The 18,695-nt window shown below is 37.3% G+C and overlaps 1 protein-coding gene across 1 annotated transcript in view; it reads left to right on the forward strand.

Moving 5' to 3' along the window:
* The window catches only part of DNAH3 (dynein axonemal heavy chain 3), a 219,892-nt gene that overhangs the window by 38,704 nt on the left and 162,493 nt on the right, over positions 1-18,695 (forward strand). Inside the window, exons 14-17 of the mRNA XM_028531458.2 lie at positions 4,857-5,041; positions 6,189-6,312; positions 13,458-13,611; positions 14,395-14,539. Of these exons, the coding sequence (XP_028387259.1) occupies positions 4,857-5,041; positions 6,189-6,312; positions 13,458-13,611; positions 14,395-14,539 (608 nt within the window). The remainder of the gene's footprint in view (positions 1-4,856; positions 5,042-6,188; positions 6,313-13,457; positions 13,612-14,394; positions 14,540-18,695) is intronic.

The raw sequence follows: 18,695 nt of genomic DNA on the forward strand, positions 1-18,695 counted from the left end.
GTTCAGAAATTGTATTCTTCATTTCCTCTTGGCCCTTGTTGATAGTTTCTATTTTCTTTTTCATGTCAGTATAGTATGCAGTGAGTTCATTGTAGTTTCCCTCTAGTTTCTGGTAATTTTCTGTGAGCTCATTGAGCTTCCTAATAACCATTGCTTTGAAGTCAGTATCTGAGAGTTGACTTAGTTGCCTCTGTTTCATTTAGCATTCTTTCTGAGGCTTCCTCCTTTTCTTTCATTTGGGGATTGTTTCTTTGTCTGCCCCTTGTTTATGAGACTCTTCTTGTTAGCCTCAGCTTCTTAAATTGACCTGTTCTCACTCTCTGGATTTATGATTAGAACTTCTATGGTAGAATACCTGTGATATTCAGTGGTGCCATCTCCTTGATCTCTTGAGCTCACTGGACTTGGGCTGTCATTTATGTTGGCTCTGTGTTTGTCTTTGGGTTTTGATTGTTGTTGGGTGTTTCTTTGGTGGGTCCTTCCCACCAGCTGGTTAACTGAGGCTCACTCTGTCCACCACCTCTTGTATTTTGTTGTGCTGTTGTGGGCAAATTTTATTGAAGCCGGTTCTTCCATGTTTACAAGATTTTGAGGATTCTCTCTTGCTCTTGTTCAGTTATTTGTTTTGGGCAGTTTCTCCACTATTTATTTGTATTTCCAGATAGGTCCTGGTTTGAGGTTAGTGTGGCTTCCACTCCCTCCTTCACCTTCTTCTGTTGTTATCCATTGTTGGTTCCTTTGTTGGTGGGTTTCCTCTTCCAGCAGGTATCCTGGTGTTCACAGTTCCCTCTTACTCCATTTTGTGATCAGTTGGAGAGAAAGGCAAAATGGTTTAAGACAGCAAGACTCTAGTTTATGATATTTACAGTAGCAGCCTGTAGAGAAGAGATAGGAGATCCTCTGGCTATGTGTAGTGTTAACTATGATATTCCATGCAACTAGCCACTTTTTAGAAAGGGTGGAAAGAAGATAAGACTCTTGTTGGGGAGGGAAGGGTTGTGAGTTGGATCTAGAAAGCAATAAGCTTGTGGGAGGTCAGATTCTGAGGTAAGGTCAGAGTAAAGGATAGAAAATAGGTGTAGTGTGTGAGAGAATAGAGTAAACCACAACTGTAATAGATTTCAGGGAACCATGAAGTGAGCTAAGATCTGGGAGGGGTGCTGTGTAGTATCTACAATTGTATGGAACAACAATTATTTACAGTAGTAATGGAGCAACAGTCATATGACAGAATCTATGTGATCTGGATAATAGGAGTGGGAAGTATAGGACCTTGAGTATTATGCTAATGGAACACAAGTGAAGTGAAAGACAGTAAATTAACAATACACTATGAAAGAGAAAACAAGGGAACCCAGTCAAACAATACAATTTAACCAGCTAAGCAAGAAATACTAAACAGAAAGAAGAGGAATACAAAAATACTAACAAAATAAAAGATGTAAGAATAATGAAAAATAATAATACGAATATGCAATAACTTACAGGTTCTCTGTAGTAGCAAAGTGAAATTTGTCTCACTGTCTCATCTATTGGGATGACCCCTCTTTGGGTCCAACTCTGGTCTTTCCACAGTTCTAGGTTTTTTTGTCTCACTTGTGGGAATTTTTAAAAAAAGGAAGGAAGAAGAGATAAAATGGGGAAGAAAGGAAGAAGGAATAAAACAAGAAATAAGGAAGGAGGAAAAAGGAGTTGAAAGATAAAAAATAATAAAAATTTTAAAAATAAAGAATTACTTTAAAAAAATCTTTGCTGGCTTCATACTGGTCAAACCAGTTTTGCTGGTCTTCCTGGCTGCAGCAGGCTGAGGAGCTATTGGTTTTGCTTTTTTGCCTTCCTGATCAGTACTCCGTCAGCCTCTATCCCAGTTCCCCAGCAGCCTCTGGTCCCTCCGGTTCCTCAGGTTCAGGTGGGGTGCTCTCTCCCTGGGGCTGCAAGTGTGAGCACTGGGTGCCTCTTCCAAGGGCTTTGGGTGTGGGCTCAGGCGCCTTCAGCAGTGCACACTCTTCCCAGGGCTACAGGAGTGTGTGCAGGGCCCTTCTACACCATCTCCAGAGCACCGAGCAGCTGGGTGGGGAGGAAGCTGTAGTGGCTACTGCAGGAGAATTCCCCAAATAGCCACCAAGTGTCTGTTTTTTCACTTTTTCTTTTTGAGAAATTCCTCCTGCTCAAGCCTGCCTTTCCATATAGAGACCTGGACTCTCGCACAGCCCAGTTCTCCAACCAGACTGGGTACTGTCTGGGTCAGGGCCCATCACCACCCAACTCTCAACTCTCCCCAGCTGGTATCCACAGACTCTGTGGGTGCTCACAGCCCCTGTGTGTTTGCCACTTAGTCCTTATTCCCCTCTCTGTGACTTCAGGCAACCAGGTCTCTCCCAGTGCTGTTCAATCCTTGTTTGGCAGGGGAGGGAGCTGTTGACCCAGCTGTCTCCCAAGAACCCTGTGGCAGGCCCTGCGGGTGCCAGGCCTGGGGCTGCAGTTGCCCTGGTCCCTGTGTTTGTCCCAGGGACCTTATTTTCCTGAAGCATTCTCCTTACTGTCTGGTTTTTCAATGTCCTCTACAATTTTTGGTCTCCTATCTTCAACATGTATGCTGGGGTACTGTTGGCTGTTTTCTCTGTTCCTCCATGGATCAGCTAGGTTTTTCTCCTGTGTGTAAGGGGAAATGGAATCCACTCCCTCCTACCTCACCACCATCTTCAGTCTCCACAATACAAGTTTATTTGTTGCTCGTGGTAGCTCCACATTGGTGGAGGAGACCTACTATGTGCATTCAGAAGCTCAAGTAAAATGGTGACTTGACATCTTCAACATGCTTTCAAAGTCTTTCTTGAGACTTTCAAGGTCATTTAAGTGTTGAGATTCTAGACAGTGGGGGGAAGAAAGAGCATGGAATATGCAAAGACACCTTTATGTGCTGCACCTGAAATTGATAGTCATCACTGCTTCCCACTTCCCTCAGACTATAACTCAATCCCATGGTTGTACATGCTATTAACTGAATTGTGCCCTCCCAAAATTCAGTCTGAAGTCTGTCTTAGTCTGTCTGAGCTGCTATAACAAACTACCATAAACTGGGTGGCTTATAAACAAGAGAAATTTGTTTCTCACAGTTCTGGAGGCTGGGAAGTTTAAGATCAAGGCTCCAGCAGATTTGGTGTCTGTTGAAAGCCTGCTTTGTGATTCATAGGCATCCTTCTTCTCAATGTGTACTCAAGTGGCAGAATGAGTGAGGGGGCTCTTTTATGAGGGCACTGATCCTGGTCATGTGCTCATAGCCCTCAAAAATTAATAACCACCCAAAGGCCACCTCCAAATATGACATTTGGGATTGTGTTTCAACATATAAATTGTGGGGTGGGGCACAAATGTTCAATCCATAGCAAAGCATTAATGCCCAGTGTGACTCTACTTGGAGACAGGGCCTATAAAAGAGGTGATGAGGTGAAATGAGGCAATAGGGTTGTGTTCCTTATAAGAAGAAACAAAGACACCAAAACTCTCTTCCTCTCTGCCATGGGAGGACACAGTGAAAAAGCATCTGTCTGCAAGCCAGGAAGAGAGTCCTCACTAAGAACCAAGTCAGTTGGCACCTTGGCCTTGGACTTCCAGCTTGCAGAAGTCTAAGAAAATAAATTTCTGTTATTTAAGATTCAAGTGACATTTTGTTATGGTAGTCCAAGCAGATTAGTAAAGCACTCAATTAAAAATATGAAGGAGGTTGAGAAATGTAATCTACCTTTGAGTCTAAGAAGTGGAGAATACTCTGAACCCATGCAGTGAAGTAGATAATTTTTCTCTATATAAAGTTCCTGAATTGTATAAAAATTGATTTCTAAAATTTCAGCATCATCTGAAAAGATGTTATAATAATTTTCTCTTTGGTTTGACCTAATTAGCTTTTTTTTGGAGTAGTATTCTTATATTATGAAGGACTATATATTAGAGGAGTGTTATTTTAACTGATATATATCAGCATGTATTAACCAATAATAAACATTATGATAGCTATTATTGCTAACATTTCTTGAGGGCTACTTAGTGGTAGACATGGATGTATTGGGGATAATTTGTTCCTAATTTTACTTAAAATGCTAAAGAATGTGATTCATTAGCTTTTGTATAATTTAGAGCATATTCAAATTATTCATATATTAATACTCTTTTTCACAATCTTGTGTTTGAGGAGAAATGGACAGTTAGATCTCATGGTCCCTTGAGTTAAATCTCAAGGTGTTGAACGTAAATTTCTCTGTGCCACAAGGTATTACCTGCAGCACATGAAGATAAGCTTGCTGGTATACTGTGAGAACTGGTGATTACAGATTGCTTTAGTGCTCTACTCCAGCGTAAAATTTGATGAATTGCTGGTGGTGGTGGTGGTATTCTTGTTTTTCTTTTGGTCTAAATATGGATTCTACTTAGGGTTTATTTGTGAAGATTACAAGCTTTGGAATCAGTTGAACCAGATTCAGATCCTGGCTTTGACACCTCTACATCATGTTGCTTTGGGTAAAGTTACTCAGCCCCACTGTCTTCTAAAAGTTGATAATGATAATCCCTACCTCTTAGAATTTTTAGGATTAAATAAGCTAATATATGATTTAAGTGGCACATGGCACCTAGTAATAGGCTTAATACATGAAAGACATTACTATCTTTACTACTGTAATTATTTCTGAAGTGTAATGTGAATGCAAATATCATCCATCAAAGATTTGAAAGTAGAGAAAAGTTGGAAAACATCATTCTGGTCACCAAATAGGAATCATGTCTGTTTAGCATAATGAGTCTTCTAAGAAAGTTATTTTAGAGGATGATGGTGATGATGATGGCTGGTTTTTATCCCAAAGCATTTGTCATCAGTACAGCAACATTGCAGATAAAGTCAGTGAGATTCCTGCCAACACTGAGGAGCTGGTATCACTCATTGAATTCTTAAAGAAATCCAGTGATGTCACCGTGTTCACACTCAGAAGGCAACTTAAAGATGCAGTTGAGCGACTAGAGTTCCTGATGGACTATGCAGATTTGCCCCGTAAGTCTAATGCCATATACGTTCGTGCAAATGTAGGTGTATATTTCTATTTTTAAGGAAAGAGTTAGGGAAAGTACAATTGGCTTCCCACCACTGAGTGTCAAGACTGGGAAAGCTGCTTTCAAGTGCCCCCATGTGTTAAAGGCACTCATCACAGGGCTCTGTATCAAACAAAGGGAATCTGATTGTTAGAAATAAAGAAGAAATGTCTGGGAATTTGATATCTTGTTCCTGATGTTCCTGGAAAAGTCACTTCCAAATGCAATCTTTTTATAAATGGGTAGATTTCATTCATCTGTAATCAATAAAATATCACCTTTGAGGGCACTTTCCTTCATGCCCCTGCATATCGCTAAAGGAAAGAAGTGCCTAGGGTCCCTTCAAGGCTTATTAGACAGAGTTTGAGTTTGTAAGGACTAGGTTCAGAAGGAAAAGTTGATATGCTCTTTACAAGCCAAGTTTCAGAGCTGTTTTTATATGGAAATACCTGTAAATTACTTGGTGTTCACAATGTTTGGCATGGGGTGATGAAGGAAGAGTTATGCACTGGGAGTGAGAAGTAGCTCTCTAACCAACCCCCACACATTTCCTGAGCTGTGCCCTTGACCATGTGAACATACACCAGACACTCTCACTGTGGTCTCTGTGTCCTAAACTCCAAAGGTACAGGGGAAGCCAGGACATTTTAACTGACGAGAACCCTAAGATAGGTAGGTCATGTGGCCATTGATATTATTACTGACACTTAACCAAAAGGGGGACTGAGACTCAAATGAGTTAAAATAGTTTAAAGATTAGAACCAGAATGTCACCCTGGGTGTCTACTCTACTGCCTGGAGACAAGTAAGAATAGAGGTGAGAACATAGGCTTGCAAGTTAATTTGACCTGGGTTTGGTATCTGCTCTCCACATTCCAGTGGTATGCCCTTGAGCACTTTCTTAACTATTTCCCATCTTTAAAAACAAGGATGATAATACTATTTACCTTCTAGCCCAAGCCTTGGTAAGTGCTGAATAAGTTTTGGCTGTCATTCATACATAATGGCCCCATGCATTCATTTTCTGCCCTCCATGTCTATTGACCTCTGTTCTGCTGCATGCTAACCCACTGAGCAGTGTCCTGAAGCAGACTGTCTATGTTTTGCAGAAGAGGACATCAAATTGAACAGCACTCTGTTCCTCTGGCCAGACCAGATTGAAGATGTCTTTGAAAACAGCCGAAATCTGCTCCTTAGCAAGAGGGATCAGGCAGAGATGGACCTCATTAAAAGGTAAAGGAGGTATCTGAGGATGTTTTAGAAATGACACACAACTTCATAACACACTGAAGTTTCTTGGCTCTGTGTGGAACTGATCCCCACCCCATCCCCAGCAATGCATGGGCAAAGGCAGAAGACAGTTGGTGGAGAAGAAATTTCCTCTTGTTTCCCACTGAGGGGTGTTCTTCTCAAGCCTCGTTCACTGTAGTAACCCCTGCCAACAAAAAATTGAAATTTAGCTGTGAAGAGAGAGAAAAGACAAAAATAGTGGCATTAATAAGGGCCTTGCAATAGCAATAGTTGAATCATCAGCCTTACTATGAGATAACAGATCTCTGACACACTAAGACAGAAATAACAAAGGCTCAGAAATTGCCTATTGTGACTTCCAGTCAAGATGGAGGTGTAGGTAGACACACTTCACCTCCACATGCAAAAATATAAGGATCACAGCTAAACTCAAAACAAACAACAACAACAAAAAAAAACACCCAGAACTGCCAAAAAATTGAACTGTGTGAAAGTCTGACAACCAAGGATCTAGGGAACCCATATTCATCCAGATGGGTAAAAGGAGCAGAGCTAAGTAACCCAGTTGGAGAGGATTCGGAGTGGTGCACAGAGGCAGCAGTGGTGGTAGAACAGGAGATCCCACATTTACATGTGGTGGTTAAAAATCAGGAGGGATACCTCGAGAGCAAGTGATCCCAGGCACAGACCAGATGGAACAGCCCAGGGTTCCAGATCTGAGAAGAGAAAGCTTCATAATTTCTGGTCATAAAAACCAGTGGGGGTGGCAGAAAAAACTGCTGGTTACTCAGGACAGTCCATTTAGAGGGCCTACACAGTCTTAGATAATACGCAAACCTACCTACTCTGGGAATCTCCACCAGGGTAACCGCTAAAAGGGCTCCAGTTGCATACAGGAAGTGGGTGAAGTGACTGGAAGGAAATGGGGTGAGTGAAAGGCAGGCTTCCAGAAGCCAGACAGCTGCACTGTCCCTTCTATGACCACTCCCTCCCGCACAGCACCACAAAGTGGTGAAGTGGGTTGCCCCACCCTGGCAACACCTAAGGATACACCCCATACAACCTAACAGGTGCATTAAGAAAGTGAAAGCAGCCCTACCTAATACATAGCAACAAACACAGGGAGGCTGCCAAATTGAGGAGACAAAGAAATATGGCCCAAATGAAAGAACAGGACAAACCCCCAGAAAAAGAACTAAACAAAATGGAGATAACCAACCTATCAGATGAAGAGTTCAAAACACTGGTGATCAGGAAGCTGAGAGAACTTGCTGAGGTTTCTGGAAACAAATGAAAATGAACTCACAACAACCCAAAACTTATGGGACACAGCAAAGGCGGTCCTGAAAGGAAAGTTCATAGTGATACAGGCCCACATAAAAAAGTCAGAAACATTTCAAACAACCTAACCCTACATCTACAAGAACTCAAGGAACAACAACAAAGACAGCCCAGAGCAAGTAGAAGGAAGGAAATAACCAAGATCAGAGCAGAATTAAATGACATAGAGACTAAAAGCACAATTCTAAGGACCAATGAATCCAAGAGCTGATTCTTTGAAAAGATAAACAAAATTGACAAGCCTTTAAGCAGACTCATCAAGAAAAAAAGAGAGAAAACCCAAGTAAACACACTCAGAAATGAAAGAGAAGAGATTACAACAGATACCACAGAAATACAAAGGATTGTAAGAAATTACTACAAAAAACTGTATACCAAGAAACTTGAAAACCTAGATAAAATGGAAAAATTTCTAGAAAAATATAATCTTCCAAAACTCAATGAAAAAGAAGCAGAAAGCCTGAACAAACCAATAACAGCAAAAGAAATTGAAGCAGTAATCCAAAAACTCCCAACACACAAAAGCCCTGGACCAGATGGTTTCACAGGAGAATTCTACAAAGCATTTAAGGAAGAGCTAACCCCTATCCTTCACAGACTATTTTAAAAAATCCAAAAATATGGAAGACTACCAAACTCTTTTTATGAGGTCAACATCATCCTAATTCCAAAACCAGATGAAGACACAACAAAGAAAGACAACTTCAGGCCAATATCGCTGATGAACATTGACGCTAAAATCCTCAACAAAATACTGGCAAACCGCATCCAACAGTACATTAAAAAGATCATACAACAAGACCAAGTGGGATTCATTCCAGGGATGCAAGGATGGTACAATATTCGCAAAGCAGCAAATGTAATACACCACACAAACAAAAGCAAAGACCAAAACCACATGATCATATCAATAGATGCAGTAAAAGCATTTGATAAGGTACAGCACCCACTTCTGGTAAAACACTCAGCAAAGTGGGAATAAAGGGAGCATTCCTCAACATAATAAAGGCCATATATGAGAGACCTACACCAAACATCATACTCAATGGGCAAAAATTAAAATCTTTTTCACTAAGTTCAGGAACAAGACAAGGCTGTCCACTTTCACCACTTCTATTCAATATAGTACTGGAAGTTTTAGCCACAGTGATCAGACAAGAAAAGGAAATAAAAGGCATCCAAATCGGAAAGGAAGGTACAAAACTGTCACTGTTTGCAGATGACATGATAGTGTACATAAAAAATCCTATAGACTCCGCCAAAAAAAACTGTTTGATATAATAAATGAACTTGGCAAAACAGAGGGATACAAAGTCAATATCCAGAAATCAAGGGCATTTCTGTACACCAACAATGAAACAGCAGTAGCAGAAATCAAGAAAAAAGTCCCATTTGAAATAGCAAAAAGAAAAATAAAATATCTAGGAATAAACCTAACCAAAGAGGTAAAAGACCTGTATTTAGAAAACTACATAACACTGAGGAAAGAAATCGAGGAAGACACAAACAAATGGAAACATATACTGTGTTCATGGATTGGAAGAATTAATATCGTCAAAATGTCCATACTACCAAAAGCAATTTACACATTCAGTGCAATACCTATTAAAGTACCAATGGCTTATTTCACAAACATAGAACAGACATTTCAACAATTTATATGGAACCATAAACGACCCTGAATAGCTTCTTCAATTTTGAGAAAGAAGAGTAAAGTAGGAGGGATCACAATACCCGACACTAAACTATACTACAAGGCCACTGTAAACAAAACAGCCTGGTACTAGCATAAAAACAGGCACATGGACCAATGGAACAGAACAGAGAGCCCAGAAATAAACCCAAGTCTCTATGGTCAATTAATATTTGACAAAGAGGGCAGCAACATAAAATGGAATAAAAATAGCCTCCCCAGCAAATGGTGTTGGGAGAACTGGACAGCTACATGTAAAAAAATGAAACTCGAGCACCAACTTACACCTTATACAAAAATAAATTCAAGGTGGATAAAAGACTTAAATATAAACTGTGACACCATTAAAGTCCTAGAAGAGAACGTAGGTAGGAAAATCTCAGATATTTCATGCAGGAAGTTTTGTACTGACATGTCTCCTAGAGCAAGGGACATAAAGGAAAGAATAAACAAATGGGACCTCATCAAAATAAAAAGCTTTTGCACAGCTAAAGAAAACAGCATCAAAATAAAAAGGGAACCAACTGTATGGGAAAACATATTTGCCAATGATACCTCAGACAAGGGTTTAATCTCCAAAATATATAAAGAACTTACACGACTCCACTCTAAGAAGACAAACAACCCAATTAAAAAATGGGCAAAGGACTTGAACAGACACTTCTCCAAGGAGGACATACAGAAGATCTAAAGACACATGAAACAATGTTCAATATCGCTAGCTATCAGAGAGATGCAAATTAAAACCACAATGAGATACCACTTCACACCAGTCAGAATGGCCATCATAAACAAGGCAACAAACAGCAAGTGTTGGAGAGTTTGTGGAGAAAAGGGGACCCTAGTGCACTGTTGGTGGGACTGCAGACTGTTACAACCACTATGGAAAGCAATATGGAACTTCCTCAGAAAACTAAAAACGGATCTGCCTTTTGACCCTGCAATTCCACTGCTGGGACTCTATCCTAAGAACACTAAAACACCAATACAAAAGAACCTTTGCACCCCAATGTTCATAGCAGCACAATTTACAATAGCCAAGTGCTGGAAGCAACCTAGATGCCCATCAGTAAATGAATGGATCAAAAAACTATGGTACATTTACACAGTGGAATTCTATGCAGCAGAAAGAAAGAAGGAGCTCCTACCCTTTGCAACAGCTTGGATGGAGCTGAAAAGCATTATACTAAGCGAAATAAGCCAGGCAGTGAAAGACAAATACCATATGATCTCACCTTTAACAGGAACCTAAACAATAAAACAAAGAAATAAGCAAAATATAACCAAAGACACTGAAATAGAGGACAGACTGACAGTGACCAGAGGGGAGAGAAGAGGGAATTTCAAGGGAGAATGGGTAGGGTTTACAGGAACAAGGTGGCAATGGGCGGGAAGTGGGAAGGGATGGGTGGGCAGGCTGGAATGGGAGTAAAAGGGAGAAAACTGTACTTGAACAATGATTAAAATAAAAATAATAAAAAAAAGAAAGTTAAAGCAGTATCGACCCTTACATATCAAAAACCATAAAAAAGAAATAAATAAATAGTGAAACTTGAATAAGGACAAAGCAGGAGTAAACAATTATATATCAAGCATTCTCCTCAACAATGAAAAAAAAGCTATTCTTCTTAAATGTCTATAGTATATTTTTAAAAATTAACCATATTTTAGAATGTGAAAAAAATTTTTAAGAAACAAATTATACAGGCCACATTCCATTATAATAGTGTATATTCATTATTTATTGCCACATGGAAAATCATCCCCAAACTAGCAACTTAAAACAGTAAATATTACCTCACAGTTTCTGTGGTCAGAAACCCAGGCTGCTAAGCTATATGCTTCTGGTTCAAGGTCTCTCATGAAGTTGCAGTCAGAATGTCAGCCAAGGCTCATTCTCATCTGAAGGCCCAACTGGGTTAGGATCCATTTCCACTCTCACTCACATGATTATTAGTAGAATTCACTTCCTCACAGGCTGTTGGCCAGAAACTTCCCTCTCTTCCTTGCTACATCAGCCTCTATGTAGAATAATTTACATGGCAGCTGGCTTCCCATAAGGGGAGAGGGAGAGATTCCAGTCTTTTTTGTAACCTAATATTAAAAGTGACAGCTCACACTTGTTAGAAGTGAGTTATTTGGTCTCTAGCCCAAACTGAAGAGGAGCCAAGCTTGAGAGGAGACAATTGCACAGTGTTATAAATACCACGGGGTCTTGGGAAATCTATGGGGAACCTGTCAGAGGCTGCTTACCACACAGTGCAGTTAGAAATAAAACCCAAATCAAACGACTTGAAAATTAACTTTCATAAACTTTTAAGGACAAAAGAACATTAAAACTTCCATAACAGAATTAAGTATTCTTAAGATAGTAGCCAAATTATAGTGTGTCACTGTACCTGTTCTCAGTGGGCAGTCCCTTATCCTTCCATGAATATTGATTGTTTGGTTTTTGCCAGACACTGTTCTAAATGCTGAAGATACAAAAAGGAATTAAGGAAATAAAATCCACACTGACAGTTTAAAATACAGTGAATGAGAGCAAACACTTGTATAGTGATTATTATAGACTTGGCTCAATTCTGAGTATTTTGTATATGTTAGTTTATTAAATATTAAAGTAGGTACTTTTCCATCCCCATTTTATATATCTGAAGCGCACAAAGGTAAAGTGACTTAACCAAGGTCACATAGCTACTAAGCAGCAAAGTAGGGATTTGAACCTAGCCTGCCTAGTTCTAGAACCTGTCCACTTAACTCTGTATTACTCTACCCCATTAGGAAAAGGGAGAAGTAAATTTAAGACCTGATTTGTTGATGATATGGATGAAGTAGATAAATCTCTGGATAGGTTTTCTCTGGTCACTCTAAGGTAGCTTCACTTCCATCCACTAATCACTCTGCCCTCTTTTATTTTCTTCAGAGCATTTATTATCAGAAATATTTTATCTTTCTCTATGTATGGATTTATCCATTCATTCATCCATCTGTCTATCCATGTATGTTTATTGTTCAGCTCTTCCCCAACTAAAATACAAGCTTCATGAGGGTAGGAAGTTAGTAGTGTACTCAACAAATATATTCTTGATGCCTAGAGAAGTTCTTGGAATGTATTAAGTACTTAATAATATGTAATAGATGAATAAATAATGCACATATACACAATGTATTATGTATTTAATATAGAATATATATAATTTCTATTATTAGTCTATTCAGACTGCTGTTGTTTTCCTTTCAAAACCATCTACTACAGCTCTTTATTTTCTCACTTTACACTGATACTACATAAAACCAGAACTATGTATGTGTTTTTTTCATTCCTGGCATGAGTCAACTCTTAAATGGCTTTTTTTTTAACCTAAAGCATCCAGTGTATCATTTACTAGCCTGACAAAGTTGCTTCATATTAACAAATGAAATTAAAGTCTCCTTTCATTGACTATTAAAATGTATGTGTGTATATATATATATATATATATATATATATACATACACATATATTTAACTATAGAGGAAAACATCTAAAAGTATTTAATCACCAAACATAGTTTACAAGAGCTATCTCTTGGAAGAGGTATTATAAGTAGTAAGATTAGATAGATAGATAGATATCGATATCTTAGGTATAGATATATAAGGTATATACATATATATTATATTTTACCATGTATAATGCACACTTTTTTGACCAAATTTTTTAGGGAAAAATAAGGATGCATATCCTACATGGGTAGTACCTGAAATGCCTTGTAGTTATTCTTAGGTTTTATAATTATTTGTTATATAAAATTTCTTTTACAATAATATGTTCAAAAATAAATGCTAAAATTTCTTTAAAATACAAAAAAACAAGTATCTAAATATAAATGAATAAAAACTAAATTAAAAAATTAAAACAAAATATTTTTCCTGAAAGTTTGGGCCAAAAATGTGGGTGTAAAACATTATACATAGAAAAATATGGTGTGTGTGTGTGTGTGTGTGTGTGTGTGTGTGTATTCATGAGATCAGATTATGGGTGAACAATGCTATGATTTTGAAAATCACAAAATGGAAAGTCCAAATGTGAGCAGTCTGTCTTTACTTTCAGGTGCTCAGAATTTGAGTTGAAACTTGAGGGCTACAACAAGGAGCTAGAAGGCTTTAGAAAACGTGAAGTGATGACTACAGAAGAAATGAAGAACAATGTTGAAAAGCTTCATGAGCTTTCCAGGAACCTAGATCAGGCACTGGTGGAATTTGAGGTTCGAGGTCTCAGGATGGGGACTTATGACTCTATACTTCTGTTGGTTCTGGCCTTTGGTTTTGTATTTTCCTAACATTACCTGTCAGCTTGATAATATTGATTGATAGATGGGCCAGTTCTTTCATAGGCACTTTCAGCTACCTTTTTATATGCTCCTACATTATACTAGCATTTTCGTTAATCATTGAGTTTGGACACAGAGGAGAAATTATAACAGGGTAATATAGAATAATTGCTCACATGTATTGAGAATTCATTATGTATCCAACAATGTACAAAGGACTTCATATATGCTATATCACTTAACACCATAACAAACCTTGGGGGTAGGTATTGTTATCATCTCCATTTATCCCTATTTAAAATGAGAGAACTAAGGCTTGGAGAAGCTAAGTAACTTTCCCTGAAGGTCATCTAGGAAGTTCTTCAACCATTAAAGTTCTTACCTTTGAGGCAAGTCAACACAAGAAGGTAACATCATGTAAACAGCAAATGTACACATGAAAATTGTGAAAATGGGGTTATGGATATGTTACAGCGGGAACAAAGTTGGTGGAGCAAGTAGCAAATTATGCTCAAGTTTTACCCAGCTAGATCTCAGATGCCATGGCCTTCAGAGGTGCAAAGGGCCTTCCTGATTGAATTTACACCTTATTTTCCTCTCTTGCTAACAAGTATCTTCCTCAACTGGGTTTTAAAAACATTGAGGAGTTTGCCATGGTAGCTTGTAGGGGTCAGGAGAACCACCCACCTAATAGACAGCATCCCATTTTGCCTGCAGTTGATCAATAAGGAGGAGGCTCTATTGGAAAAGGAGAAGAGTACTTTCCCTCTTCTGCAAACCGTGATGACAAACAGAGTGCCTTATGAGCAGCTATGGGTGACAACCTATGAATTTAGCATCAAGTCAGAGGAGTGGATGAACGGTATGTCACAGTCTCACTATGCTGGGGCAGGATGAGGATGGGGTTAGGAGTCTACCTCAGTCAATTCTGAAATACAGTTTGAACTTCAGATTCTGGCTGGACTTTGTATCATATTCTGATACTCTGGATTAAGGCAGCCACATTCAAATGTTTCTGATACGATAATCATGGAAGGTAGGGATCAAAGAGCCAGACCTATTGCCAGGGTAAAACAGAATGGGCAGTCACCCAAAGACATGGATTGGGTAGTGACTCAGTGAAGCAGATGGTGGGAGAATAAGATATCAGTCCCACTAGCGTGCTGTTTCAAAAAAGGCCAAGTGCCATTAATACCTATAAACTGTACCCTTTTACTCTAGATCCTGAAGGCTAGAGAGATATTAGGGAGGTAGAGTCAACAGAAGTTAATGATTGATCTGATATGGGGCAAGGGGGCACGGAGAGAGAGTAAAAGACCAGAATGACTTCTAGATGTTAGCTCAGGCAATTTAGTGGATATTGCCATCATTAAAGATCATTATTCTAATTTTTAGATTATCTTCTTCTTCTTTTGACAGTGTCTTTCACTGAATAGAAGTTTTCATTTTAATGAAGTCTGGCTTGTCATTTCTTTCAACTAACATACCATGCCTATAGTGTTGTATCTAATGTTATCACTAAACCCAAGGTCATCTAGATTTTTCTCCTATGCTATCTCCTAGGAGTTTCATAGTTTTACATTTTACATTGAAGTTTATGATCTATTTTGAGTTAATTTTTATAAAGAGTATAAGGTCTGCATCTAGATTCATTTTTGTGCATGTGAATATCCAGTTGTTCTAAAGTCATTTGTTGAAAAATTATTTCTCCATTATATCAATTTTGCTCCTTTCTGAAATTTTGCTCCTTCTGAAGACTATATGTGGGTCTATTCCTGGCATCTCTGTTCTGTTATATTTACCTACTTATCTATTCTTTTATGAATACCACACTTGATTATTATAGCTTTATAATAAGTCTTGAAATTACTGAAAAATGTCAGCCCCCCAACTTTATCTTCTCCTTCAATATTATATTGGCTACTTGGGGTCTTTCATGTATCCCAAGCTCATGTATAAGCTCATGTATAAGCTTTAGAACCAATTTTCCAATATACAAAAAATAAATAACTTGCTGGGATTTCTATTGGGATTGTGTTGGATCTATATTCACATTGGGAAGAACTGATATCTTTGACATCGTTGAGTGTTTCTATCCATGGACGTGGAATATCTCTCTGTTTATTTTCTTCTTTGATTTCTTTCATGATAGTTTTATTATATAGATCTTTATTATTATATACATGTTGTACATATTTTGTTAGACTTATACTTAAGTATTTCAATTTTAAAAGTGCTGATGTAAATGGATATGTTTCTTTTAATTTCAAGTTCCACTTGTTCATTAATGGTATATAAGAAAGCAATTGAGTTTCATGTATTAACCATATTCTGGAACCTTGCTATAATTGTAAATTGGTTCCAATTTATTTTTTTTTAATTTATTTTATTTTAATTGTTGTTCAAATACAGTTTTCTGCCTTTTACCCTCACCTCCCTCCCGTTTCCACCCCTCCTTGTTATTGTCCATGTGTCCTTTATACTTGTTCCTATAAACCCTTCCACTTTTCCCCTGAAATTCCCTCCCCTCTCCCCTCTAGTCCCTGTCAGCCTGTTCTCAATTTTAGTGTCTTTGGTTATATTTTGCTTGTTTATTTGTTTTGTTGATTAGGTTCCTGTTAAAGATGAGATCATATGGTTCCAATTTACTTTTAATTCTTTTAGATTGTCTATGTAGAGGATCAGGTTAAAGGCAAATTGTTTTATGTATACCTTGTATCTCCTACTCTTTTAGTACTAGTTTTTTGCATTAGCTAGTACTTCCACTGAATGATATTGAAAAGGAGTAGTGGATAGGGACATTATTGCTTTGTTCCTGATTTTAGCAGGGAAAATTCTAGTTTCCTACCATTAAGTATGATGTTAGTTGTAGGTTTTTTGTATATGTTCTTTATATCAGGTTGGAAAATTTCCCCTCTATTCCTCATTTGCTAAGAATTCTTATCATGAATGGGTGTTGGATTTTGTCAAATGCTTTTTTTGAATCTATTGATATGATCATGTGATTTTTCTACTGTAGCCTATGGATGTGATGGATTACATTAATTGATTTTCAAATGTTGAAACAGCTTTACATACCTGGAATAATAAATCCCAATTGACTGTGCTATATAATTCTTTTTATATATTATTGGACTCAATTTGCTAATATTTTGCATATATATTAATGAGATATATTGGTCTTTAATTTTCTTTTCCTGTAAGAATTTGTCTGGCTTTGCTTTTCTTGTAATGTCTTTCTCATAGAGTAATGATGGTCTGATAGAATGAGTTAGGAAGTATTTTTCTCTGCTTCTATTTTCTGGAAGAGATTGTTGAAAATTGGTAAATGTTTGGTGGAATTCACCAGTGAACCCATCTGGGCCTGGTGCTTTCTGTTTTGGAAAATTATGAATTATTGTTTAATTTCTTAAGTAGATATAGACATATTCAGCTTGTCTATTTTTTCTTGTGTGACTTTCAAGGAATTGGTCTAGTTCACCTAGGTTATCAAATTTGTGGTTATGGAGGTTCTCACAATATTTCTTTATTATCCTTTTAATGTTATTGAGATGTGCATTGATGTTCCTTCTTTCCTTCCTGATATCAGTACTTTGTCTCTTTTGTTCTTGTTTCGTCTGGCTATAGGTTTATTTATATTATTGATCTTTTCAAAGAACCAGCTTTTGGTTTTATTATTTATTCTTTTCTGCTTACTTTTTATTTAATTTTCTCTTATTTTATTAATTTCTTAAAAGCAGAAGCATAGATTATTCATTTTAGAATATATGTATATTCAATGCTATAAATTTCCCTCTAAATACATCTTTTGCTACATCTTACAACTTTTGATCAATTATATTTTTATTTTTCTTTAGCTCAAAATGATTTTTATTTCTTTTGAGATTTCTTTCTTAACCCATGTGTTATTTAGAAGTATGTTGTTTAATTTCCAAATACTTTGGGATTTTTATCAGCTGTCTTTCTGTTACTGAGTTATGATAATGTAAATCCTTGCCTTGTTCCTAATCTGAGGGAAAAAGTATTCCACCTTTTACCATTGAGTAAAATGTGTTGTTTTGGTTTTTTAAAACCACTTTATTGTAGTATGATTAACATGTAAAAGCTGTACATATTTAAGGTACACAAAAGTATAATGTTAGTGCAGTTTTTCATAGATGCCCTTTGAAATCAGATTGAGGGAGTTCCCTTCTATTCCTATTGTGTTTAGAGGGTTTTATCATGAATGATACTGAATTTTGTCAGATGTTTCTTCTGCACCAATTAATGTTATCATGTAATTTTTCTTGTTTAGACTGTTAATATGGTACATCACATCATTTACTTTTCAAATATTAAACCAGCCTTGCATTCCCATGATAAACATGACTTAGATATGGTATATTATTCTTTTTATATATTACATGGAAGTCATGCACACTCGTTTCTTCTTTTTAAAAATTTTAAATTTTTGATTACTTAACAAAAATGTTGGGTTGATGAAGCACATTAGTATCAATGAATATACATTCATGAAGCAATGTTTGGTCTCAGCAACCCTGAAAGAAAAGTTTTTGAATCAATTTGCAACATCATGATGCAAGAATTCATACTAACTTGAAATATCAAAGGGGAAGGAAGCAGCAATATGAAAGTTTTTTACTGAATGTGAAACCCTACTGAGGGGTCACCTAAAAGAAAAAGAGGAGAAGAAAATTAATCTTTGGGCATACATTTTTTTAAAATGACTTATTCTTTTAAAATCATCTATCTTAAAATAATTTCAAGCATACATAAAAGTGGTAAAACTATACAGAGAACTTCCATATCTCTATTCATCCACATTCCCACATTGCTAATATTTCGCAGCATTTGTGGAACACCTTTCAGTACTTATATAATAACATCTATAACCAATGCTAACAATTGATTCACTTTCTGCATTGTATTATATACCAGGTATTATGTTACTAACCTCACTTTTACCATCATCCCCCAGGTATTCATTATTACTCTTGTATCACAGGTGATACTGTTAA

The sequence above is a fragment of the Phyllostomus discolor genome, chromosome 3 (genome assembly GCF_004126475.2).
Source record: "Phyllostomus discolor isolate MPI-MPIP mPhyDis1 chromosome 3, mPhyDis1.pri.v3, whole genome shotgun sequence".
In the NCBI taxonomy this organism is placed as follows: Eukaryota; Metazoa; Chordata; class Mammalia; order Chiroptera; family Phyllostomidae; genus Phyllostomus; species Phyllostomus discolor.